At 35.9% G+C, this 27,154-nt stretch overlaps 1 protein-coding gene across 1 annotated transcript in view; it reads left to right on the top strand.

The window, feature by feature from the left end:
* LOC149542715 (uncharacterized) overlaps nt 1-25,096 on the top strand; it is a 37,362-nt gene extending 12,266 nt beyond the window's left edge. Inside the window, exons 6-8 of the mRNA XM_089797592.1 lie at nt 239-335; nt 23,735-24,366; nt 24,569-25,096. Of these exons, the coding sequence (XP_089653718.1) occupies nt 239-335; nt 23,735-24,366; nt 24,569-24,673 (834 nt within the window). The 3' untranslated portion in view covers nt 24,674-25,096. The remainder of the gene's footprint in view (nt 1-238; nt 336-23,734; nt 24,367-24,568) is intronic.
* Nucleotides 25,097-27,154: the final 2,058 nt, after the last annotated feature.

The raw sequence follows: 27,154 nt of genomic DNA on the forward strand, positions 1-27,154 counted from the left end.
TTATTGATGTAAAGAATATGATTTAATTTATGGTTCTTTTGCTTATGACTGCACAGCTGCATAGTTTGTTGATGGTCTCAAAAAGAAAGATTATTCCTGTGAAATTTGGGTTCAGTTCTGTAGACATTTTGACAATTTATCCATTTTTTAGAACTGTAGGGAAGCCTCAGATGACAGTGCCTAACTTGGTTGGTATTCCTGCAAATGTTTCTATGGTAATTTTGTAACTTGTTTCCAGATTCTGCTTCACATTGATGTTAACAAACCCTCTGTTCAAGTGGACGGGATGCAAAAACATTCTTCAACTTCTTCTCAGTGTAATATGTCTGCTGGAGGTAGGTTTGTTCATCTTATTCTCAATTTATTTTTCTATAGATTTTCCTTTTCCTGCTTTGATTTTCAATTATATCAACTAGTCAGTATGTTTCTTTTAATGGTCAAACAGAATTATAAAAGACCCCGACCTGTCTAAACTATATGAGGCCTAATTATACTGGAGGTGGCTCAGACAAAGTAATGTGGTGAATCAAAACATAAACGCACTTGGTCCGATTATGATAGAGTTGGTTTGAAACCAAGCAACCTAAAGACTGTAACATTCAGAGGCCTAACTAGTCATCAGTAGGAGGTGTAACAACATATATCTTGAAAAGACAAGTCCTATCCAATATGCCCCTTGGATCTGCATGCAAATAACTAATCCTCCTATTTATTCATTCTTGCGTATCAGTTTATGTATTATTATATTTCATATTTCCATATGTAAATTTATATTTACTCAGTGTAGCTATTAGATATACTACAGGTGATATCTGAGTTGATGGTCCTGTCACTGCTGCAATATTATTGTTCCTTGTTTCCCATGATCCAAAGATTAATCATTTAGTATAATTTTTATCTGTGATTTAAAAGAAGAGTTTTTGGCTTGTGGCTGGATAACTAATTTTTTAATTTAAAAAACATAATTTTCTCAAAATGTTCTCTAAACATGGGATTTAGACTAAAAAACAAAAACAAAATAAGTAAACAGGGAACACATAAATAACAGCTAACTTGACTAAAAAACACTACTATTTTCTTAAAAACGAATATGATGCAGTGTTCCATGACCAAAAAAGATAAACTAACTTGTAACCAAAGAAATTTATTCCGCTTATGCTTCAGGAAAAAAGTTGTTACTGACCAGGACTAGCTATTAGTGCAGATATGGAATGTTGTTACCCATATGCCATGTCTAAAGTTGCTGGGTATGGCTTAGGTTTGGGTTATGGCTTAGGTACAACTGTTCACCAATTTTTTCTTTGGGTAAGTAAAGTTTGGTTATGGCCATGCAACAAAATTATAAATATTAAAAATATAGAAACAGCCATAGTTGACAGAAAATATTAAAAAATGAAGCACAAAATGCAACTCATAATTGATGATTCAATGCCAGTGTAATCATAATGGTTTCTATTTATGGCACATGTTCAAAATAGAGCAATATGTCTTCTATTAATGGCATATTTTCAAAATAGAGCAATAGTTTGTGGTTACACTACAATTTGGTTCATTTACACAAAATATACATCATCTTATTGGTCTTCATTGAGAAGATCAACATCATCAATTGGTTCATTATAATTACTAGTACCATTCACACAATTTGCACCAGGCACACTATGCATCTTTTTTTTTTAGGCTCATGTGCATCGCACCAAGTCAACACTCAAGGAAACTCATGCAATTGAAGTGTTTAAATGAAGATGCTTTGGTGCCTTTCTACTTGACTTGCTTGTGTGAGATGAGGTGCATGTTGGAATGCACAATCAGCTACTATTCTATCTTTTCAACTGCCATGTGCATGCACAAACAACTCCCATTCAAATCATAGTGACATGTATAGGCCTGAGGGTATATTTATAAGTTTTTCCTTTCTTGCATATTTCTATCATGCTGGTGGGATAGCTACTCTTTCCCATGGATGCTTGCTTGACTTTTGGCTCGAGCAAGTACACATCTACATCTCATAAATACAATCTGCTGAGATGAATCAGTGTGGCTAGGACATATGCAAACTTGAGGCATGGTTCCCATGCAGCAACTGCACCTCCTAATCCACACTTGTTATGTTAAAATGTTCAGAAAATTGTTTTTAGAAGGAAATTCAGTCTAAAATGAAAAAAGGGAAGTTATATAAGTTTTTTAAACCCTCAAAAACTATTCTTAGCATTTTAATTTGCACTGTGAGCATTTTAATATGCTCCTTTCAAGTTGAAACAAAACAAAATGACGAGTAAGGCAAAACCTTTGTCTTAGAAGAAAATCTCTCTTGTAAGAAGAATATAACCCTAGAATTATCAACAGTTGGCATTTGAGTATGCCACACATTCAGATTTAAGACAAATGCCTTTTTTTTGGTTCTCGGGCAAGGGATTCTATACAAGATGAAAGATATATAAGTTCTTAATTTTAAAGGAAACAACCTAAATGGCTTACAAAATTCTCTTTTTCTAGCTAAAAGAAGAGATTGAATTGCACAAGTTCAAGACAAAGATTGAATAGAATAAAGACAGGCGATATTGTGAATTGAATAGGAAGATTTGTATGCCAAGCCACAAAGCTCAAATTGGTAAGCCCTTCAATATAAATCCTGCAATTACTATTAAACATTTTTCAGCTTATAATATCCCAAATCACAAGAATGCACGAGTGAGCTTGAATATAATAACCTTATGTTTGCTTCTTGCCATTCTACTCGGACCCCAATGTAGAGATCTTGGAGAGCCTCACTGAATGCATGCAGAAGATGATACACGAGGTTGAGGTTACAAATCTCATTCATTCTGATTTAGACATGTAGGAGAACTCAAGGGGTAAGCTATTCTATTCAGACATGGCGGAGAGAGGAAGAAACCCTCAAACCTAAGGTATAATATTTGGAATTTTGGAATCTTTCCCATGCATGATAAGCAGATAAAAATTAGAATATGTATTCATATTGCTTTCTAAACCATCAATATTTTATTTTGTAGATACTTGATGGAAAATTTGGGATAGAAATGTCTCATTTTGCAAAGATTTTTCCTTTGAATCTTATCCTAGCAGTGCAATATAACTTTTGGTTGCACACAAGGAAGGTAGAGGAAACACCAACCAGTCCACTAGATATGGATGGCATAGATCTTTCTATGATTGGACATCATAGGAGCAATCTCCATTGTTAAAAAAGGATGAAATCTACAATTTGGAAAGGTAGTCTATGGTCAAGAGTAAATTTGCATTGGGATTGGATGACATTGTGGAGCTTGAGGATGATGAAGAGTCGTTGTGAAAGAAAACACCATCTACATCTTGGATGGAGGTGAGTCCAACTGATTGTGCATAGGGAGGAGGAACAACCACAATGGACTTCTAGACCAAGATCCCCTACCCCTTTTGTAGCTTTTACTAGAGGTGCTAGGAAGGGGAAGAGGAAGATGTAGATTGTTTGATGTTGTACTTGTATTTGCCTATGGTTTTACAAAGACAATTTGCTATTTTAGCTTTTCTTTAGACTATCAACCTTCTAGCTATCAATATTCCACGGGGATGTTATTTTGTACCTCATTTGCATATTAATATATCTAGAGTCGGCCTGTTTCTTTTGTTTACTTACTGACTCATTAGATGTTTTCTTCATTGAATTTTGCAAAACAAATGCATTTGAAATTAAATTTAAGCAATTATTTAAGTTGACAATTTCTTTACTAATAAGTTGCCAAGTAATCATTGATATTTTCTTTTGGCCCTCGGTGTTAATTTGTTAATAATAATATTTTCAATTATGCTTGGGACACCTCATCACGCTTTCCAATATAATCCTTGTTAAACTTGAGCTCCCATGCAATCGTCAAGATTTGTTGTGTAGATTCATATGTATATTTCCTATCCCTAGAATTGGATGTATTTCATGAATTATAACTACACTATTATCTAATTTGGTTGCAGGTTTCCATTACAGCTCTATCTTATCTTATTAATAAGAGAAAGGATTGTATCTCTAGCTATGTTTTTCTATTTGCTTCACTTGATTTTGTGACTTTAGGGCAAAGTATAAAGCGGTTTGAGTAGGGGACATTACAAGTGGTATCAACGCACTGCTCTTGCTAGTTTGAGGGACAAGCAATAGTTGAAGCAACCTAGTCAAAAGGATTCAAGGGCTTTCAAAAGGGAAAATAAGGTTACAAATTAAGACAACACAAGAAGTGAACAAGTGCAACAAGAATCTAGGGTGCTCATGGAACAAATAGTCCAAGCCCTTAAAACATCACTTGTACCATAAACCCAATACAAGCTCTGAGAGGGACATCACCCCTTGCTAACCATAAGTAAATTTTCCTTCATTTATAGATCAGCAAATGAGTTCAACACAAATCAGAGTCTCATAGTTGATTATACGTTACAAATTTCTATTCTTATTTTTACAAGTTAACTTTGTGGAAAAAATTGGTCTAAAACAAACTTTATGTTTCACTTTCTAAAACTATATCATGGGCATGGGGGTGATAGTGCCTCTCACAAGGTTAATGCTTCATGGGGGTTTGGGGGTAGAGTTAATAACAAAATCAAGGGGTAGTGCCCTTCGTGTGTACCTTGTTGCAATGTAGGGTGGGGTCAAAAGGTTTTTTCTTTTGATGACTTTGAGTTTATGATAATTTGGTCAACCTATTGGAGTGAGTTACAAGAAGAAAATTTAGAATAATTTGTTTTGTAGTGTTTGGTGAGAGTGTGTGGTATATTTGTTGAGTGCTTGTGAGTTTTTTTGTGCAAACTTACCAGATGTTGGCCCAAGTAACTCAGCCAACAAAATTACCTGAGTACTTCACAAGTTTTAAAATTCGTGGGGGATAACTCCCTCAATTTTGCAAAGCCAAAAGAAGAATTACATGCTCATGTTAAGGGCCTAGACCCTCTTGTTTAATGATTATGAACTTTGTTTGTTCTCTGGCTTGCTACTTGAGTCATGTCTTAGGCGGTTTATTGGAATTGCAGGTTGTAAGCTTGGAATAACATCAAGAGTGACTTGAAACTAATAGTTGGATGGACCTCAAAGAATTTTTTTAGGTAGGGTTATATCTCTTTGGTTAAAGAAGAGATATTGGCATAATGGCTCTATCTTCACCAAATATTTTGCTAGCACTTAGACAATAGATGTAGTAGTTAAATTGCCTCTCTATGTAATTAGAGGTATAAGATATTGATGAGAGCTATTGGCACAAAGGCTCCATCTTCAATCTCTTGAACAATACATTAAGTAGTTCAATTTTCTTTCTATCAAATTAGATGTATAAGATATTGATGGGTTATTGTCATTGAATATGTCTTCTTTTTGTTTTCTCAATTAAATAGCACTAACAACTCTCTACCATCCCTTTATAGTGCATGCTTACCGACTTAATATGAAGTGAATATTGGATAACCAAGAAGGCAGTGTTATAGTCAAGTTGCACTTTTAATAATAATAAAAAAAGCTATTGTTTGTGTATGGATCCTACCATGTCCTCCTATGAGATTTGTGAACCCCATATTTAGTAGTGGAAAGAAGAATTGTGCCCACTATGAGCACCCAAGATATTCTACCAACTATGGGAGCTCTGTTGACTCATCATTGCAAAATCAAGAGTGAAATTTTAGAGCTTATCTTTTTTGACATTTGCAACCAAAAGAATTTGATTTCACAAGAAATGAAGATTTTTTTTGTAAACTTCAACAAATTCAATGTGGAGCACTTGGGAGGGTCCAGGAACATCTTGGCTGTTAGGGCAATTTTGCATCACCCAAAAATATTGCCTAGTTTTCTAATGAGGGCTATCTTTGTGCAGAGTTACTATTTTTTAAAATTTTCTAATTTAGAGAATCATTCGTTGGAGCTCAAAATGTTCCAATTTTTTTACTATGAGATTCACTTTAGTTATATCAGCGTGTTGTTAAAGTTTTATTGCAAGATCAAGTTTGGTTTCGAAGATATTGATTTTTTTTGGTTTTGGCAGAGGGGTACAAAAATTTTGAACTTAGTTTTGAAGGCTTTAGAGTCTCCAATAAGGGGGTCAAGCCTTAGAGTGAGTGGTGATTCACCACTATTGCCTATAGAGCAATCTATGCCATTTCTGAAATGGGGTTGTAATAGCCAATCAAGTCAATAGGTGAAGAGTTATGGTCTCTAGCCATTTCCGAAATGGGGTTGTAATAGCCAATCGAGTCAATAGGTGAAGAGTTATGGTCTCTAGAAGTTGCATTACTTAATATAGAAAAATAAAATTCCTTCAAAAACTTATTTGAGTTCTAAAAGTTATTAGGGGCCTTTTCCAATGTAAGAAAAGATAATTGATAGAATCTTATGGATAGCCGGCCTCAAAATTGGGGTTTAGAATTTCTCAAACCTTCTTTAGTGCTTAAAATCCTCTTATATAAAGAAGGCCTATAAGGTTCTCTATGGCAGTTTTGAGGGTGTGTATGGTGGCTCTGTCTTGTGGATATTTGTAGTGAAAATGCCCATGTGGCTCTAGCATGTCATATTTCTAAATATTGTAATATCATTTTATTGAAGATAGTAGCAAACAAGTTTTATGTTCTAAAATTATTCAATTCTTGCAATTCGTTGTTTATTTTTCTATTTTGTTGTGTGCATTTGTGTGAAGTACCCTTCATCAAGTGTTATCAAAGAAAAAGTTTCTAAGTATGTAGAATAGATCATTGAACATGAGGCAATTTGCACCAGAAGTGTGGTTGTGGGTTGAGTGAGGTGCGAGAAATGCCTTCATGAAGGAACTATGGTGGAAGAGTTGCAGGTGTGATAGAAGAGAGTTTAAGAGCCCTCTAGAGACAAGTGCAAGTATTGCAAGAGGAGCTTAGTCGATATTAGGGCAAGAGATGAAAGTGACGATGAATCCATAGAAGGACAAGATGAAGAAGATCAACCATAAGTTGCTAGAGACCTTGAGAGAGATAGAGTTTTTAGTATTTCTATATTTGGAAAGAGTCCTAAAATTGAAGTTTCCCCTTTATTCCGAAATCTGAAACTAGAAGTATTGATCGATTGGATCAATGATTTGGAAGAGTATTTTGAGCATGAATTAGAAGATTTCGAGAGGGTTAAATTTGCAAAGGCCAAGTTGAAAGGCCATGCTAGAATTAGTTATAAAGAGGTTCAGTTAGAAAGAAATAGAGGGGGGAAGGAGAAGATTAAAAAATGGGATTGAATGGTGCGAAAGATGAAGAGATAGTTCATTCCTATTGAGTTCAAGCTTTGATTTGTTGAAGAAAATGCAAGGGTTGAAGCAAGCGGGAAGATCTGGCCAAGAATACACAAAAGAGTTCTTTTGAGTCCTAATTTAGAAGGTGGTCATTTTGAAGCCAACAAGGAGAAGGTTGCTTGTTATATAAATGGATTGTGACCAAGTATTCAAGAAGAGTTGATAGTGGTAAGAATGACTACCATTGAGGATACTTATCAATTTGCTTTGAAGGTAAAGAGTAACCAAACAAGAAATTTGAGAGTAGACAAATTGGAAGAGGTTGTGGTGGAAGATCTAGAGGACTATCTTATGGACTCTAAAATGAAGATCAAAAAAATGTTAGAATCAAAGTGGAAAAAATTTCTATTGTTCTCATGACGATCACAATAAAAGAGATCAAAGGGGAATAAGAGGGCAAGGACCAAGTAGAGGAGGCTTTTGCGAGACATGTTTTCATTGTGGACATAGAGCTTATGAGTGTCCGCAACATCAAGGGAGAACAAATAGAAGTAGATGACAACGTTCAGGTTGTACACGCAAATGAAGATGCAAAGTTATCACATTTTGAAGATGTAGAAAAAGCAGAGGTTTTTGTCACCAAAAGAGCCTTGCTAAATGATGACATTGAACTTGAGAAACAAAAGAATTTGTTCTGCATAAGGTGTTAGTGTAATGGTAAAGTATGCAATGTTATTGTTGATGGTGGAAGCATTGATAAAGTTGTTTTGGAGTACATGCCTAATAAATTGAAGCTAGAAAGAGTGCAGCATCCGAATCCCTACCAAATTGCTTTGGATGCAAAAGGATCATAAGGCTTTGGTCAATGAACATTGTGTGGTAAAGTTCAACATTGGAAGCTATCACGATGAGGTGTTATGTGTTATTATGCCTATAGATGTTTGTCATCCAATGTTAGGGAAACTGTAGCGATTTGGTTGTCGTATAGTACGTGATGGGTTCGCAAAGACCTAATTCTTTGACAAAGGATTGAGTTCAATACAAGCTAAAACCATTGAAGGAAGCAAAAGAAAAGGTATGTGGTGTCAATTCTATGTAACTTCGATAACATACTGATCTGAACAGCAGATAATAGATGATCAGATAAAGCATGGAAATCCTCTTCTAGGATTTGCCTATTTATAACCCTTTTTGAATTACCTTATCGGCGTCTCATTTAGGAGCATTAAATAATGTTTAGTTTGCATAGTTGTTAAACTTTGTTTGCTTAGTTGTTAAACTTTGTTTGCTATCTAATTTGATCTTCTAATAGACGCCGATGGAGGATAATTAAATGTTTATTATAAGGGCCGGCCTAGAAGAGTCATGTCCTTTGTAAGAACATGCCTTTTGGGTTCAATATAAATATAGGGTAAGTATGAGGATAGAGAGCACAAAAAAAATAAAGGTCTGCCCCTCTACATTACTGCCTTATTCGAATTATTGTAGAGTAAGAACATTTCTAGAATAGTATTTATACTATTGATAAACATTTCAAGTCTGAACTAAAGAAGATCATCTTCAGCAAGCAACAAAGAAGGTATTATCTCAGAATCTGATTTATAACAGAATTTGCAGAAACTTTACATGTGGTAATGCTAGAATATGTTTAGTTGATGAAAGAAAGCTTCTAAAAGGTATGAGGCATGAGTGTATGTGTTTTGCTTTAATTCCGAATTTTGAAAAAGAGGAAGTCGAAGTTGTACCTTTGTACCTTTGGAAATTGCAGGGTTGTTGGATGACTATCAAGATATTGCATGTGTTAATGTACCCAATGAATTGCCACCAATAAGTAAGATGAGTCATCAAATAGACTTGAATCTTGGAGCCAGTTTGCCAAATAAGGCAACCTACAAAATGCCTCCAATAGAAAGTGAAGGGTTAAATAGACAAGTACACGAGTTATTGTAGAAGGGGTTGATTCGAAAGAGTTTGATACCTTGTGTTGAACTAGTAGTCTTAGTACTAAATAAAAATTGAGAATGGAGGATGTTTACAAATTCTCGAGCTATCAATAAAATCACTATTAAGTATAGGTTTCTTTTCCCGAGGATGGATGATATTATGGAGTGTTTGAGTGGAGCTGTGTACTTCACAAAGATAGATCTGAATATTGGATATTACCAAATCAGGATTAGAGAAGGCGATGAGAGGAAGACAACCTTCAAGACAAAGGAGGGCTTGTATGAATGGTTAGTCGTGCCTTTTGGGCTAACCAATGCACCAAGCACGTTCGTGTGACTCGTAAATGAGGTACTAAAAGAATTTCTGAGTAATTTTGTCATTGTTTATTTGGATGATATCTTGATTTTCAGTAAGACATTGGAGGAGCATATAATGCATATTTGTAGGGTATTTGAGAAGTTAATGGAGGAAAAGTTGATTAATCTGAGAAAGTGTAGTTTTCAGGAGTTAGTGTACTTGGGATTTGTTGTCTCAGGCTCTCAGCGAAGTGTCTTAAAATGAACTTAGAGAAAGTGTGGGCTATCCTTGAATGGTCTACTCCAAGGAATGCTAGCGAGGTAAGATCTTTTCATGGTTTTGTTAGCTTTTACAGATTGTTTATAAAAAATTTCAGCAGTATTTTTGTAGACCATTGATTGAAACAATGAGAGGGGATAGGAAAGAGTTTAAGTGGACTACAAGAGCAACAAAGAGTTTTGAATTGTTGAAAAGAAAATTTACAAAGCAACCTGTTTCGGCACTTTCAGATTTTAATAAGGTATTTCAAGTAGACATGCTAGTGGCAATGCCATTGGAGTTGTTTTGAGTCAGGAAGGTAAACCCATTGCTTATTTCGATGAGAAGTTGAATAATATCAAAACAAAATATTCTGTTTGTGATTAGGAGTTTTATGCTATAGTTCAAGCATTGAGGAAGTGAAGACATTATCTGTTGCCTGGAGAGTTTATTTTATGTACTGATCATGAAGCTTTGTAGTATTTAAATAGTCAATGAAAGTTGAATCAGAGACATTTGAAATGGGTTGAGGTTTTGCAGAGTTGCACTTGTGGTTTGAAGCATAGCAGTGAAAGACTTATAGGTTTGCAAATGCCTTAAGCAAGAGACATAATTTGTTGACCGAAATGCATATTGAAGTTGTTGGATTCAAGGAGCTAAAGAGTTTATATCCTGGAGACCCTGATTTGGAGAGGCTTAGAAAGCTTGTACAAAACGTGTTACTTTATATATGACAAGATGGTTGGACTTTATAATCCACGATAGTATGTTATTCAAAGGCAATCAACTGTGTATTCTGAATAGTTTCATAAGGGAGAATCTGATCAAGAGGCATAGTGAAGGCTTGGCTGGACATTTTGGTTGAGATAATGCCATCACTGTCGTTAGTGAGCATTATTATTGGCTACAGTGACAACAAGATGTTAAAAAGTTTGTATAAAGTTACCGAGTATGTTAGAAAAAGGAGCCAAACAAATTACAAGCTTATATCAACAATTACCTGTTCAAAAGAAATCATTAGAGGATATTAATAGGGACTTTGTTCTTGGTTTACCAAGGACTAAGTGAGGGCATGATTTGATTTTTGTGGTGGTAGATAGCTTTTCAAAGATGACACATTTCATTCCTTGTAAGAAGACCAATGATGTTCAAATGGCAGAGTTAAAATTTTCAGAGAAGTGGTGAGACTACATGGTCTGCTAATGAGCATAGTTTATTGTAGATTGAGACATTAAGTTTGTTGGATACTTGTGGAGGACATTGTGGAAAAAGTTAAAGACAGATTTGAAGTTCAACTCAACACATCATCTAGATTGGTGGGCACATAGAAGTGGTGTATAGGAGTTTAGGGACTCTGTGGAGATGCTCGATTGGAGATAAACCCAAGGGATGAAATTGATTTAGTAAAACTTGTATACAATTATTCTATCAATAGGAGCATTGGTAAATCACCATTCCAAATAGTACATGGAAGAAGACCTAGAAATGCTTTTGAAGTCAAAAAGTTGGACAAATGAGAGACAATGTGCCAAAGTTGAAGACTTTGTAGAAGAACCTGAACAATTTACTTGAGGAGTTGAGAAAACATATTAATAAAATGAATGCACAGTACAAGGCTAAGATAGACGAGTAAAGGAGGCATAAGGAATTTTAGATTGGAGATGAAGTCATGGTTCATTTGAGAAAGGAGAGATTTCTAGTGGGAATAAGTGGAAGATGAAGTTTGGGCGATGCAAGATATTGAAGAAGCATGATTTAGGAAATGCTTATGAAGTAGAGTTGCCCAGTGAACTCAATATTTCGGATTTGATAGTTTATCATGAAGTGTTGAAGATGAGATAACACAAGTATAATAGTATATTCTAGTAACTACTTCAGCGATAGAGAAGATTGAATACATCTTGGATAGCCATGTTGGCAGAAGAACAATAAACAAATCATATGAAGAATATTTGATCAAATGGAAATGAAGCCTTGCTGAAGATTCATCATGGCTATCAAGTGATGAGGTTAACTGACTTAGTTTTCCTTTAAACACCTAAGATGTGAGAAAGTCACTACTCAAATTACCTAGGGTGTTTGATGTAAAAGCATCCTAGGTGTTAGGGTGATCCTGCATCACCCAAAAATATTGTCCAATTTTTCAATGAGGGCTATCTTTGTGCGAAGTTACTATTCCTAGAAATTTTCTATTTTAAGTAAATTGCCCATTGAAGCTGAGAATGTTGTAATTTCTTCTTAGGAGGTTCACTTTAGTTATATTAGCCGCCACCAAGGCTTCATTGTAAGATCAAGTTTGGTTTTCCTCTAAAAACATGAGATGAAGTCACTTCTCAAATCACCTTGGGTTTTTGATGCTTAAGCATTTTGGGTGTAGGGACAATCTTGTATCACCTCAAAAATATTGTCTAGTTTTTCAGTGAGTGTCATCTTTGTCACTATTTCTAGAAAGTTTCTATTTTTAGCAAATTGTCCATGAAGCCTCAGAATGTTGTAATTTCTTCTTAGGAGGTTCACTTTAGTTATATCAGCCTGCCATTAAGGTTTCATTATAAGATCAAGTCTGATTTTGAAGATATTGATTTTTTTGGCTTCAACAGAGGGGTACAAAAACTTTGAACTCAGTTTTGAAGGATTTAGAGGCTCCAAAAAGTGGTCAAACCTTAGCGCATTTGGCCTTTTGTCACTTAAGCCTATAGAATACATTGCGCCATTTTTGAAATTGGGTTTTGATATTCAATCAGGTCAAGAGGTGTAGGGTTATGGTCTTTGGAAGTTGTACTACTTAAAATAGAAAAATAAAATTCCTTCAAAAACTCATTTGAGTTCCATATTGTTAATGCCTATTCCAATGTAAGAAAAGATAAATAATAGAATTTTAGGGATGGTTGGCCTCAAAGTCAGGGTCTAAAATTTCTAGAACCTTCTTGGGCAGTTAAAATCCTCCCTATGTTAAGAAGGCTTGTAGGGTTATTTGAGGCAGTTCTGAGGGTGTATGCAGTGGCTTTGTTTTGCAGATATTTGTAATGAAAAAATGCCTATGTGGCTGTAATATGACATATTTTTGGATATTGTAATATCATTTCATTAAAAGATAATAAAAAGCAAGTTTAATGGTTTGAAATTGTTCGGTTCTAGCAATTTGCTGTTTATTTCTCTACTTTGTTGTGTGCATTTGTGTTAATAATGGGAGTACCCTTCATCAGTCATGGATGGACATTTGACAGTTGTAAATGTTTTGTCATATTTCCCATTGAGTCATTTTGAGGATGCAGTTGATCATGATGTCACTCTCCTAAATGTATGTTTGATACTTAGTACCTTGTCAATGTAACTGCAAGGCCATCTTTCATGTCTTCTCCAAGGATGGTAAGTGTACAAAGTTATAAACTAACTTCTTTGTCTATTAGTCCTTTTCTCTACTAGGCTAATGATCAGATGGGCCATCTTGATTAAGTTTCCTACTCTTTGCATCATTTGGGAAAGCTGAAGATAATGATGCTAACAAGTTTCCTTCTTAAGCAATCAAATGTTGTTTTGATGGAAATTTTGATTTTTAATAACCTAAGAAATCTCCTTCAGAGCTCATTCAAGAGTCCATTGAATTGGCACCAAGTTGTCTACTGCGGAATCAATCAATATAGTACACCACACATGTCGAGTGATGTTTGAAGAGGGCAGGTTCCAACCTAACATTTCTGGTTAATTGTCTGCTATCAGTGTGCCAAAGAAAGGAATGGACTATGGTGATCAGTCACAGATACTTAAAAAAGTCACTATTGAGGAACTGCTCCTAACTTGTTGGGATTGATGATCTTTTGGACCAGCTCTAAGGTGTACTCATTTAATAGCCTCACTTGGCTTTTGGGTATAATCAATTGCAAATGAAACATCATGATGTTTGGAAGATGCCTTTTGACCAAGTTTGGACCGCATGTGTAACAGTTCATCTATCTGCAAATGATGAATTGTGAAATAGCACACACCCAAAACTATGTCTTAAACACACTCCAAAAGTCACTCCAAATACACCCAATCACCATAAAATGAAAGATAATTGAATCGATAAATAACTCAGACATTGAAAGGGGTCTGGAGCAGGGTAATATGATCACTCGTACAACAGGTACAACAAGCATGATTGCCAACCAAGCCACAAATCCATGAAGTTCACCTGGACATTGTTTGACATGCTATGGCAGACGTTAGGTGTCTCCAAACAAGATGAAAAAGGCTCTAAGGGTGAGTCAAATTGACCTCCAATTTACATGCCCCCTTTACATAAATAGTGGTATGACCTCTTAAAGGTACAACCCCATAAAAATGGTACAAGTAAAAAATCCCCTCCTACTGCAGTCAATCAACAAAGAAAAGCATGCACAGCCTTGAAGGAAGCTCTTCAAGTGGTACAAACAACAACATTTAGGTTCTTGTCATGCTCCCACCAAAGATGAGATCACAGGCAGATTATGGCATTTATATCCGTTAATGTTTTTGAAGAAATTATAAATTAAATGAGGGCTGACCAAAGATTAATGCAACAGTCAATAAATAGGGGGCTGACTAAGGTTCAGATGTAATCAAAGGCTGGCCTGTTTATTATTTAAAAAATAACTTTAATTAATTGTAGAGGTCGGTCCCTTTCAATAAGTCACACCCTATATAGCAACAAAACTTTTAATAGATTCATTTTTGGGCTTCATGGCACACACCTCTTGAAATATGGTGTTCTCTATTACACAAGTTATGAATGTTCATTCTCCCTAATTATAGGCTCTACATCACAAATGTTTGCTGTGAACTTCTTATTTGGTTCCTCGTTCTCCACTGCCATACATGGATTCAACTTTCAACTTTTCTCCACATTTTTATTAACAATTTCAGTTAACACATTTATAAAGAATCTTGGTCATCCTTCCTCATATTAGCCAGTAAAACTGATAAAAGTGGATGGAATATGCTATCACTTTCATTGACCATCAAACACATTTTTTTGCATTGCTGTAACAATATTTTCATCATGATAACTTCTGATAGAGGCAAGGAAGTAGTGATTTTTTTTGAGAATTGGACTATCACATTCAAGGTCAATTATCAACACACTATCTGCCCTTTTCAACAGATTCTAGGTTTCTTAGTCTCTAGGCAAAAGAAGGGTTCTAGTATCATTCAGACCATGGAAATTCTCTACAAACAACTAAACTACTTCATTATGTCATCATTGTACAAGATTTCAAAAGAGCTTTGAAGCTGTTATTCTTGTAAAGTTTGTTAATGCAGATGTTGACTGCAACTCCCACTACTTCCTTTGAGTGTCTCATAATCTCAGGCTTAACCAGAGAATTCGTAGCAGGTACCAAAACAATTTTCATCTACATAAAATCAAGCTGATCTGTCATTCTTGAACAACTCTCCAGTGCATGTAGAATGCAAATTGATTTTTACTTTGAGGCAGTCGTGCATTACAAAACACCACAGAAGAGGGATAACCACTCATATAATGTAATATCAAAAGAGCCAAGTATAATAAACAAACCAACTCAACCAGGAAAAAAACAGCGAGGAACCTTATAGTAATGATGAGGAAAGATGTTGCAGGTCTGTTAACACTTGTTTGATGCTGTTCTAGTGATAGATCAGATTGACATACATACTGATAATAAATCTTGAACGGTAACATAACAGAGACTCAAAATTGAAACAACATAAGACGGACTCAAAATTGAAACAAAATAACACGGACTCAAAATTGAAACTTCAACTTTAAAACAGTGCAAACACATCCGATCAGCATAAAGTGAAAGGTATATTGAACTGTTAAATAGCTCAGACATGAGTAGTTCAGGAATAGGGTAATATGGTTGCTGGTATGGTAGGTACAACAAGCATAAATATCAACCAAACTCACCACAAACCCATGAACTTCACCTATAAATTGCTTGAGATGTTGTGGCAGACTCCGAGTGCCTCCAAACAAGATGATTAAGGTTCTAAAAGTGGGGCAATTCGACCTCCAATTCACATGGCCCCCTCTTCCCATTAAAGTGGCATGGCCTGGTAAATGAACAACCTCAAAACAGTGCAAACACATCCGATCAGCATAAAGTGAAAGGTATATTGAACTGTTAAATAGCTCAGACATAAGTAGTTCAGGAATAGGGGAATATGGTTGCTGGTATGGTAGGTACAACAAGCATAAATATCAACCAAACTCACCACAAACCCATGAACTTCACCTATAAATTGCTTGAGATGTCGTGGCAGACTCTGAGTGCCTCCAAACAAGATGATTAAGGTTCTAAAAGCGGGGCAATTCGACCTCCAATTCACATGGCCCCCTCTTCCCATTAAAGTGGCATGGCCTGGTAAATGAACAACCTCAAAACAGTGCAAACACATCCAATCAGCATAAAGTGAAAGGTATATTGAACTGTTAAATAGCTCAGACATAAGTAGTTCAGGAATAGGGTAATATGGTTGCTGGTATGGTAGGTACAACAAGCATAAATATCAACCAAACTCACCACAAACCCATGAACTTCACCTATAAATTGCTTGAGATGTCGTGGCAGACTCTGAGTGCCTCCAAACAAGATGATTAAGGTTCTAAAAGCGGGGCAATTCGACCTCCAATTCACATGGCCCCCTCTTCCCATTAAAGTGGCATGGCCTGGTAAATGGACAACCTCATGAAAATGCTCGTTGAAAATTGTATGACCAGTAAAAGTCCCTCCCTACTCCAGTCGAATAGAAAATGGCAAGGGTTGTCATTCTAAGTCTTGAAGAAAGCTCTTAAGGGGTACAACTGGCAATATTTATGTTCTACAAGCAAGGGATGAGGGGCATACTGCATAGAAAAAATGGTTCAACCCGTTTGGCTTCCAAAATCCCTTCAAAAGAATTAAATGGTCAATATAAACCAAAGTCATGAGAAAACATTATAAACTTCCAATCCGGAAGCAACCCAAACTAAAATTTTACAAGGTCCAAATGTAAGTTTTGGAACTAACTAGGGGGCCTTTTCCTTCCTAGAGGGTTTTTGTTCTTAAAAATTTATGAAAATGCTCGACTTCTCTCAAAGTGCAAAAGAAGAGTCTTTATGGTTAACTTTCCAATGGGCTTTTGTTTTTCTTTCATAATGGTTTTTCTGTTTAATGTTTGGAGGTAAATAATTTTAAATTACTAATTCTTTTTTTCCCCTCAAGAAATTTTTTGAAAAATAAATGATAATTCCATGTGTATAAGACCCCTTCCAAATGTGCTATCATCTTCTAATTTTTTCTGGTGGAAAATAACAGTACTTTTTAAATTTTTTTTCACTCAAAGACATTCCTGAAAAATGGATGATTATTCCATGTGCATGAGACCCCCAAATAGGTAAGTTACCACATTTTATCTTGCAGCCTGGAATTCCTGAGTCGGTTCATCCAAAAGTCTTGTCTCAGTCACATTCGCCCAAAAGTCTGCAGCAGGGAAGAAAAATTGTTGGAAGTCTTGTAGAGGGACCCGGGTGGAATTTTGGGGAAATATGAACATATGCATTTTTTGCGCAGTAACCTAGACATATGTTCAACGATTTTTTGGGGAATTTGACCAGAAAACACTGCGATTGACATTTTCAATTTTTTTTGCCAAATTAGATCTATTTGAGCCTCAAGTGACCAATTAAAAAACCAAAAAAGTTCTCCATGTCATTTGTGCATTTGTGAATGAACAAGAAAACTTCTTGCCTCCATTGCCTGCATTTGTGAATGAACTTATTTGCTGTTGCACATATCTGTGTCTTAGTGTATTCTTGTACAAACGAACCCTTATTGAATCCAAACTCAACCCAAAATATATTTGGACAAATTTTAAACCTGAATCTTGAACCCGAATATGTATCTGATCCCAAACGGACAAATTAGCCAAATAGGCATTCAACTTAATCATTGTTCCGAGACTCTCCATGAGTCAGGCAAGTATTCTGGGTTGGCAAGTCGGGTCAGCCCTGTCGATTTCAATATATGATAGCAAAAGAGTGAAGGCAAGGGTAAATCTTCATAAAGATTTCAAGGGTTTTATCACTTCGCCAAGTCATTGCTGATGCCGAGTTGGTTCATGAATTGAGTTACCCTTGCTAAGTCGAGGCTGGGCCCGAGTAAGGGAACTTTGACTTAGACACAACTTAGCACTCTTTAAACAAGTTTTTTTTCTTATAAGTCGGTTAAAAGGAATTTTTGGCCTGGCCATTAACTAGGCTAGTCCACAATCAAGGACCTCATCCGTGACATTAACACAACCACCATCTAGACCCACAAGCATGGCAACCCAATAGGGGTGTATAGCCCACAGATTCTCCAATCCAATGAGGATCTAGCACAAACTCCAACAACTATGAAATTACCATGAGCGTTGCAACAGCTCACAATTTGTGAGTACACTTGATCATCAAAGGCACATGGCTGCAATAACAACAACAAAGGCTGCGAGCACACTAGCATGCACACCTGTGAAACCACTTACAAGAATGCCATAATTGTTCACAATCCATTAGCACAATGGATTAGTGATGGCACGAGTTTGTAATTGCAGTAGTCTAGTGGGATTTGAACTTTGATGGTATATCAGCCATAGTTCAACTTATTGTTATCGGCAACTTATTGCTGAGGGCGAAAAAAAAAGATATTGGCAAATGTCAGAGATAAGTCAGGAACTTCTCAAGAAAATACCAAGAACATAAAGAATTGCTTAAATCTAATTGGAAATGCATTTTTTTTACAAAATTCAATAAGGATATGCATCTTATGAGTTAGTTAATGAGCAAACAATCCAAACAAGCTGATCTAGGCATATATAAAACCAAATAGGATACAAAATCGCATCCTCATGTGGATTGCTGATGGCTCGTAGCCATAGTTTAATATGCTGAACTCTAAAGCTAACTAAAAATAGCAAATTTTCTTTGTAAAACTATAAGAAATACAAGTGCGAAGTACAATATCAACCTAGGCTGCATCCTACTCTTCCCCTTCCCAACAACTTTACTAAAAACTTCTGAAGTGTAATGTGGTCTAGCCCTATAAAATTGTTGTGGTTGTGGCTGTGGCTGTAATTGTAACTAGACCTCCTTCCTAGATGTACATGGTGCTGACACTGGCAATGCCTCCTCCTCATTTGTATCCTCCTCACTCTCAGTGTTCTCATCCTCCTCATCAATGTCATCCAATCCCGTTGCAAATCCACCCTCCTCTATAGCCCACCTCTCCAAATCACATATCTCATTGTCTGTGAACAATGGAGGCTTCTCCTATGATGTCTAGTCACAATAAGGATCTATGTCATACAAATCAAGTGGACCAACTATTGCTAACTCTGCCTTTCTTATGTGTAACTTAAGCTTATAATGCACATAAACAAGGTCATTAAGGCATCTTAGTGCTAACTTGTTCCTCTTTGTTGTTTGAATGACCTCGGATAAGTTCCGATTATGTTCACAATTGGATGAGGTACATGGTCGACATAAGACGCAAAGGGCAAGTTTTTGCAAATTTGGAGAATTTCCACCCCAATTTTGCCACCAAGCATTTGCAAGATAAATAGTAAAGAGATAAAAAGCAAGGTGAAAACATGTTTTAGTAACTTAGTTTTAATCTACTTATGCATGCAAAAGACACCAAAAATCAAATATTGTACCTGGGGTTTGAGTATTTCTTCCTCTTCTTGCCAAGTCTGAGGATAATAGCTTTCTCATTAAATTTTTATACACTTCCATCTCGGCCACAATGAGGTCTCTCACCTCAACCTCATGCACCATCCTTTGTATGCAATCAATGAAGCCCTTCCTGATCTCTCCATTGAGATCCCCATAGGATGGAGAGAAGTGAGAACAAGAGTTGAGGAAGTACCCCATTTCATGGATGGGTTGGTAGAGTTGATTGTTTCACCTCCTATTAATAATTTCCTGTATGGGGTCAAATTTTAGGCTGCTCCCCTTGTAGTTATTTTTTACTGACTCTTTTGGCCCTATTCATGGCCTCATAAAGATAGCCCATTGGGGTTTGCTCCCAATCTACCATCCAAAAGCTTTAACCAAGGACTTTGTCACCTACAATTGAAAAGTTAAAAAAGATTATCATTAATTGGAGACTAGAGTTACAAATTAATAATGAAAGACTTGATTATTGAATACAACAAAATTAAATATTCAACTTTTGAAGTTTCCAGGTTACCTTCACAATTTCTATAGCACCATCAAAAAAGTGGTTGTCAAAGACGATGTATGCAACACTCTATCCATCAGGCTTCTTTGAATAGCTTGAGTCTAGCCATTGTTAACTCACAGATAATTGCTTCAAAGGATTTAAAGAACTATAACCAGTTAGCAACGTTAAGAAAATTGTTGCAAACCTGTTGGCAACAGGTCGAACCAACTCATTCCCATGGTTGAATTCTTCAATGAAGCAAAGAGGCCAAGTGTGATTGTAAATATAATTTGTTACCTTTCTTGCATCCTCTACAATCGGTTTCACCCAATCCAATTTTCTTATGTCCTCCAAAAGAAGGTCAAGAACATGAGATGCACAAGGAGACCAAAAAAGTGTGCTATACTTATCATGGATGATCCTACCTACTGCTACATATGACGTTGCATTGTTGGTTATTATTTGCATCACATTAGCAACCCCCAAGCTCCATCACAACTTGTTCTAACATCAGAGTCAAATTTTCAGCTATCTTTATCTTGTCCAAGGCATCCAAGGATTTAAAAAAGGCCATTTGATCCTTGCAAGAAATCAAAAAATTGACAATGGTACGGTTCTTCCATCCATCCATTTGAAAGTATAGTGCAGCCAAATTTTTTCAATTGTAATGTTTGGTCTTCTAGCACATCTTTGGCCCTAGAAACAACATCTTTGAGCAACCTACAAGAATAGAGTAAAATTAACAGTAAGTACACAATTTTGATTTTAAAAACTTATAATAAATAAAAATAAGTAAATTGTAAAACATTTTAAAAAATAAAACAAATGAACTAACCTCCGACTCAAGTCTGTAGGAGTAGGCACCTTGTGGCCCTTTTCTGTCCTAGTAATTTCTCTCACAAAATTCAGCCAATAGGGACTAGCTGCAATGTTGAACGGGATGTTAAAAAACCAAAAAATAGCACATTAAATGTCAACTTGCTGATGCATATCATTATTCCACCTAGTACCCTCCATTGATGGTTGTGCTCCAAGAGTGTTCTTGTGCACAAAAATAACCATCTATAGAAGATGTGTGTGGCGGTGGTCTACTAGAACTAGCGGAATTGAAAGTCATGGGAATGGCAGACTTGCGGATCTGTGGGACACGGTGAGAGCCCACTATGTCCTCAAGTGCTTCTTCTTCTTCATCAAGGTTGGTTGGGATGCCCAGTCACAACCCACGTTATTTCATTATGAAGTGATCATTGTTGTAGCAAAATCTAGATTTTAAACAAATGATGGTGATTGTAAAATAATAAATGATTCTTAAAAATGAGATAGTGTTGGTCTTGAGATAACCTTGCGATTCAGAAATGGTTGTCCTTATGGCCAATTTTGCCCTTTCCCATGCAACTTTTTCCATTCTTGGGCAGAGAGAAAGGCATTTATCTCTCTCTTTATTTCATTTGAGGTGGATATCCGATAGACAAACCCTTGTGTCACACCTTTCTATCTCTCCAAGGTGGTATTTCAAATGAGAGATGCCTCTACTAGTAACTTTTTTCACATTTTATACATATCGCAGTATTATAGTCGGGTCCTTCAAAATTTTTTTTCCATGCCTTCTCTCTAGCCACTTTAGAGCACCGTCATACATATCCTTATGGACATTCATCTACTAGGGCATTGACAAACCCAGTTATAGAGGCATTTGAATTTTTGTCATTTTGATGAAGAATCAACATACATATGTCACATGCAAAATGAGGGCACAAATTTAGAAATTTAATAAAGAAATTTAGAATCAAACTTAGTTTAAATTTATAGATAAGATTAAATATAGCTGAACTTGAAAGAAGGAAAAAAAGTGTTTTGTTATGAAATATTTAAGAAAAAGATGAAATTTTGAGAAAACTATGAAAAATTTGCAAAATTTGCTAAAAATTGGTGTTAGATCTTATTCATTACCTTTTAAAAAGAGTTAAAGAGTAATTGCAAATGGTATAAGAGAGTTCATAATAAGTTTGTGTGAATTTGGGTGGACTTAATACAAGACAAAATGGTTTTAAAACAAAGTGAAAGAATCTTGAAATCTTACTTGTGAATCTGAATTTGCTTGAAAATTTTCTTTGAATTTGCCCTAAATCTACAACAAATTCTTTGAATCTGCTCCAAATCTACAACAAATTGATCAAAAAGGCTGCAAATGATGGTCTTTCTCCTCCTAAACCTTTCTATCCTTGCCAAAATCTTTCTGCCAAAGAAGCAAATGCAAAATGATAGCTTGCTGGCTCTCTCGGTTTTAGTGGCATAACTGGGATGCAACACAGATTTTGTGAGAATTTGTTTAGTTATTGCCGATAAGTAATTAAAATATTAGTGACAAGTTTTAAATTTTTATTGGTGATAATTTGTAGCTGATATCTTGACGCAGAAAATTGCCCTGCAAACTTCTTGCGAGAAGTTAATATATCGCCCATATATTGGCAATAAGGCAAACTATGACATCAAGAATGCCACAACTCAACCATCACCCTGTGAGATGAACCCCACCATTTTAACTAGTTATTACACTGAGTTGACCTTTCTAATATCTTCAACAATAGATAAATTAATAATTTACTCTCAGCATGTGAAGGTATCTAAACTACACGTGTATGCAATTCTCACCATAAAGTGATCCCAAAGTTGCACGAAGCAGAACTGAAGCAACTAGGTAATTTACTAAAAATAGCATTTCCCTCCAAAAGTTTGGAGAACTACTGCAAGGTCAAAAAATCAATTCTGAAATAACTCGAGGATCACCAAGATCAATTGTACTTTACTGCCATGAACAACAACTTTGCAAGACTGATCTTAAGTTTTCCAAGAATTTTGGAGTTTCCCATTGCTGAACAACTATCGAGCCTTTGATAACTCAGAAACCAAGCTAATTGTTCACAGAACAATATTTTTAATTAAGAGGACATTATAACTTTATAGAAATAAAAAATTTCACTTCACATGGTTCTTTCAGCTATCTTCACCCATTATTGAAGTAACTTGTGCATGTGTTGCACAATACTTTCTATTATCAAAGAAAAAGGGCGATATACAAAGAAAGACCATTTCAAAGTTGTAAGAAGAGTGCTCCAAAAACAAGATACACTGGAAACAGTTCGAAGTCACCAAGGAGTTGCATTAAATCTGGCTAAACCACAAGCCGTTTTGAAATATAGAGAAGCAGAAAGGAGGCTTTCTTTATGTCAAAAGCATTGCTTCTGAAAAATGCCAAAACTTCTAGAGAAAAAACTTAAAAAGTCATCCAAAAATATCAAACCTCGTGAGTGATATATATTTCCTAGGCACAGATATTGCATGGTCCTTATCTGCATAGGTACAGTCCCATGTTCCAAGATTATGCCTGAAAGTTTTAAAATAGATCCAGGAGGCATAGACTGCTTGAACGGTTAAGCCGAGCAGAGAGTACATGCCAAGAATATGGAGAGCTGTTTGCTATTCGATTGAAGCTATTTCTCCCTAGGGTTTCCATCTTTGAGCATTCTGACATACTGTGATCCTGGACATTCATACCTATCCCAGACAGCTTGGTATTTGGTCAGAGTACCAACTGTTGATATGATTAAATGGCTTTTAAATCAATAGAACCTAAGATGAAACTAGTAAAAGCAGTTTGTGGTACTTTTTTGATTCCAAGTTTGTGGTACTTCACCTGGGTTACGAGTACAATATTTATGTAGATGCTGCATAAAATAATCAATTATGATATATGATATGTGTATATACTGTTCATCTGTCCTATTCCAGTTTGCTTCTTTCTAAAGCTTGTTCTCGTAACTCTGTCTTTTTTGAAAGGTGAGGAACCTGAGAAAGAACAAAGGAAAAGGAAGCTGAAAGAAAAGGTCCCCAAGACTGCAAAACTTGATGAGGCAGAGCAAACACCAAGTCAAGGGAAGCGGAAAGAAAAAGTACAGAAGAATGGAAAAGTTGAAGAATCTGAGAAAATTCAAAGTCCAGGGAAGAGGAAAGAGAGAACCCCAAAAAATGTTGAAGGTGGGAAACCTGAGCCAATTCAAGCTCAAGGAAAGAGGAAGGCAAAAGTCCTTGGGAGGGAGGAAGGGCAGAAGCCTGTGCAAATCGGGAGTGAAGAGAAAAGGAAAGAAAAAGCACCGAAGGCAAGAAGAAGTGAGGAACCTGAGCAAATTCAAAGTAAGGGGAAAAGGAAAAAAGGCAATAACAGTGCAGAAGGAGAGGAAGCAATCACATTTGAAAACCAAGGGAAGGGGAAAGGAAAATTAACTAAAAATGTAACAGGCAGGGAGCAGGAAAACATTCGAAGTCCAGGGAAGAAGAATGAAAATGCCACAAAGTGTGCAAAAGGTGAGAAGCTAGAGCAAAGTCAAAGAAAAGGGAAGAAGAATGAAAGAGCCTCTTCTGATAGAAGCCAAAGAAGTCGAGGGCAGACAAAAGAAAAAGTGCCTTCCAATGTAAGCCAAAGTATATTGTCTCTGTAAACATATGTCCATATGCGGTTAGAATTTTTATTAGCTGGGTGAAACTAACCTTGCCTTCTTGCTATAATGAGCCTGAATGGTGGTATATGCATGTTATTAGTATGGCATAAGACCTGTTGTTTTAATTATTTGCATAGTCCAATGAAGTCACTATTATTACTTGAATATGTTTCAGGCTCAAGATGTTAGGAAAGATGGTTCTGAGAAGACGGTGCGACAGATAAGACTCATGCGTCACCTTGGACTCGCTGCTCCTGTTGGATCCCCTTTCAGTGTTTGATTTATCTATCAAAACAGCTTATTGGATGCTTCAAATTATCTATTGCCATTTTGGGTCCCATCTGGGTTTTTGTTGCTCAACTCTTGTTGCATTAAAATTGAAATGAATTTATCATGAAAGTGTGCTAGATGATGACACATAAAAATTTGTTCTGAAGAGATTGCTCAACATAAAGCAAAGGAATTTGTAAAAGCATTCTGCTAAAACTGTAATCACATATCCGTACTGTACATATGACAACTCTGACAGCATTCTGATGAATGTCTAAGAGACTTAGTTACTTTGACAACTCTGACAGCATTCTAATGAATGTCCAAGAGACTTAGTTACTTCAGCAGTTGGAGTAATTTATGTTGTAGAAATCATCTACTCTTTTTTGCCTGTTAAAAAAATATAATTACCGTCTGCATATTTTGGGTTTCAGTTTTGAATTACCTTGTTCCTCTCCATCCTGGTAGAAATAGGTGATGTGAACATGTAGGTAGTGACACAATAGAATTCTAGGAAATACGATAGGAGAGATTTCGAATGGAAGATCAAGCGTTGGATATTAACTTTAAACCTTAACTTAAAAGTGCAACATCAATCCAATTATGTATAACCTTATATGGTGAGAACACAGAGACTGTTATAGCAGATGTTTTTCTCCTAGTGATATTTGCAGAGATTGAAGCACAACATCAACCCAATTATGTACGACCTTATATGGTGAGGAGACAGAGACTGTTATAGCAGATGTTTTTCTCCTAGTGATATGTGCAGAGATTGCTAGGTTCTATATTGTAGCCGGAATGCTTCATTTGTAGTTACTGCAACAAAACTTAGTTTTTTGTGATTGAATCCTTACAATGAATCAAATATACGGTTGTACAACTATGTTTAGTAGTCACTTCAATAAACCTGATTGTGAGATAGGGAACAGTGTTATGATTCAGTTCTGTTATTGCATAACATCAAACTCTTGTCATCTTCGTTATAAATGCACCATCATAAATGCGCCTTCTTGCTAACTTGGCAAATAAGAGACGAACTGTGTGTATAACAGATTAAATTGTGCTTTTATTCTAGCAAATGAGTAATGATGTGTATGCCCATGTGTAGGCTCATATGTAAGAATGCCTATTGCCAAATTACGTGATAGCTCATGTTACACTCAGCGAGTGAAAAATGTATGCCTATATGTAGATAGTGCATATGGAAACATTCAGTTTTAAGTTTCTGAATCTAAATTGTTTATGATGCTTATCTTATATATTTCACATGCATATACGATGGTTATGATGTGAATTGAAAATAAGGATGACAAATGTCTTCTAATTATGATAAATGGGACATTGACTTAATTGTGGCTTTGTGAATGTCTAAGGTTGTGAATGATTTTAGAATATGATTTTTTGTTACCACATGATTCCATTACTCTCCTCGTAGTTTCTTGTTTAGGCTTCCTCGACGTCGGGCTAAGTATCTTTCATGTCAGGAAAGATTCTAGGGAAGCTTAATAACCTTGTTGTAGGGTGCTAAAGCACTCGTACAATATTCTTGCCCTCATGTTTCTTGAGCAGGTTATGGAGCTCCTTTCAGTTTGGTCATGCTATTCACACCATCTCGGTATTATGGTATCTGGTATCTAGTATATGTATTTCTTTTAAATTTAGTAGTAATTAAAAATTAATGTTGACTGGTTAATTTTCAACTGACCTTGACTCTAATTGGATTTTCGTTTTTTATAGAGATTTTTGATGTGACATTGGTTTTGCAGGGGCAGTCTTTACAGACAGGCTAATAAATTTCCTGCCCTATGCAAAGTGAACGCAAAGTGAACGTGTAAATGCAAAGAATAATTCTTAGTTTAATAAATGAAAATAGATCTGTTCAGAAGGTGAATTGTTGTATTAATATTTTTTCTGTCATCATGCAGTACAAATCAAAAGAAAATTGAAATAGATTAGAACTCATCAAATACTCTATTTAAGACGCGGGCAAATCAAGCAGTAGTAGGAGCTTATCTATTTGTGTAAATTACACGAATGTTCTACAAAAGACAGGACACATGGAAAGGTGAGGTTAATGTTACATAGACAGGGGTCCCATGGGAAGCACTTGGGTTCTATTTTGTGGAGCGGGTGGCTCCATGATATTTTTTAGAGAGGGTGGTTTAATTGAAATCTTTTCCTACAAAATAGGAGGTCCACATTTTTAGCCCTCTCAATTTGGGTGTGGGGTTGGATTTAGCCCCACCAACTTAGGGAAGAATTCTGCCATTTGTCAACAACATACTCTGCATTTTCTCCTAAATGAAATAATCCCACCAAACAAATTTATGTAGAAATATGCTTTTAATTTTAAAAATTCACAAGACAACCAACTTCATTGAATTTAGGAGATAATTTTATTGAATTTAAGAGATAATTTTATTGAAGTGAATTCACATGCCAGCTCTATTTTTATGGAAGCGGGCATGCGTAAGTGTGAGGTAATTAG

This window comes from Cupressus sempervirens, chromosome 8 (assembly GCF_028749045.1).
Source record: "Cupressus sempervirens isolate cs-2001-9-10 chromosome 8, ASM2874904v1, whole genome shotgun sequence".
Lineage (NCBI taxonomy): Eukaryota > Viridiplantae > Streptophyta > Pinopsida > Cupressales > Cupressaceae > Cupressus > Cupressus sempervirens.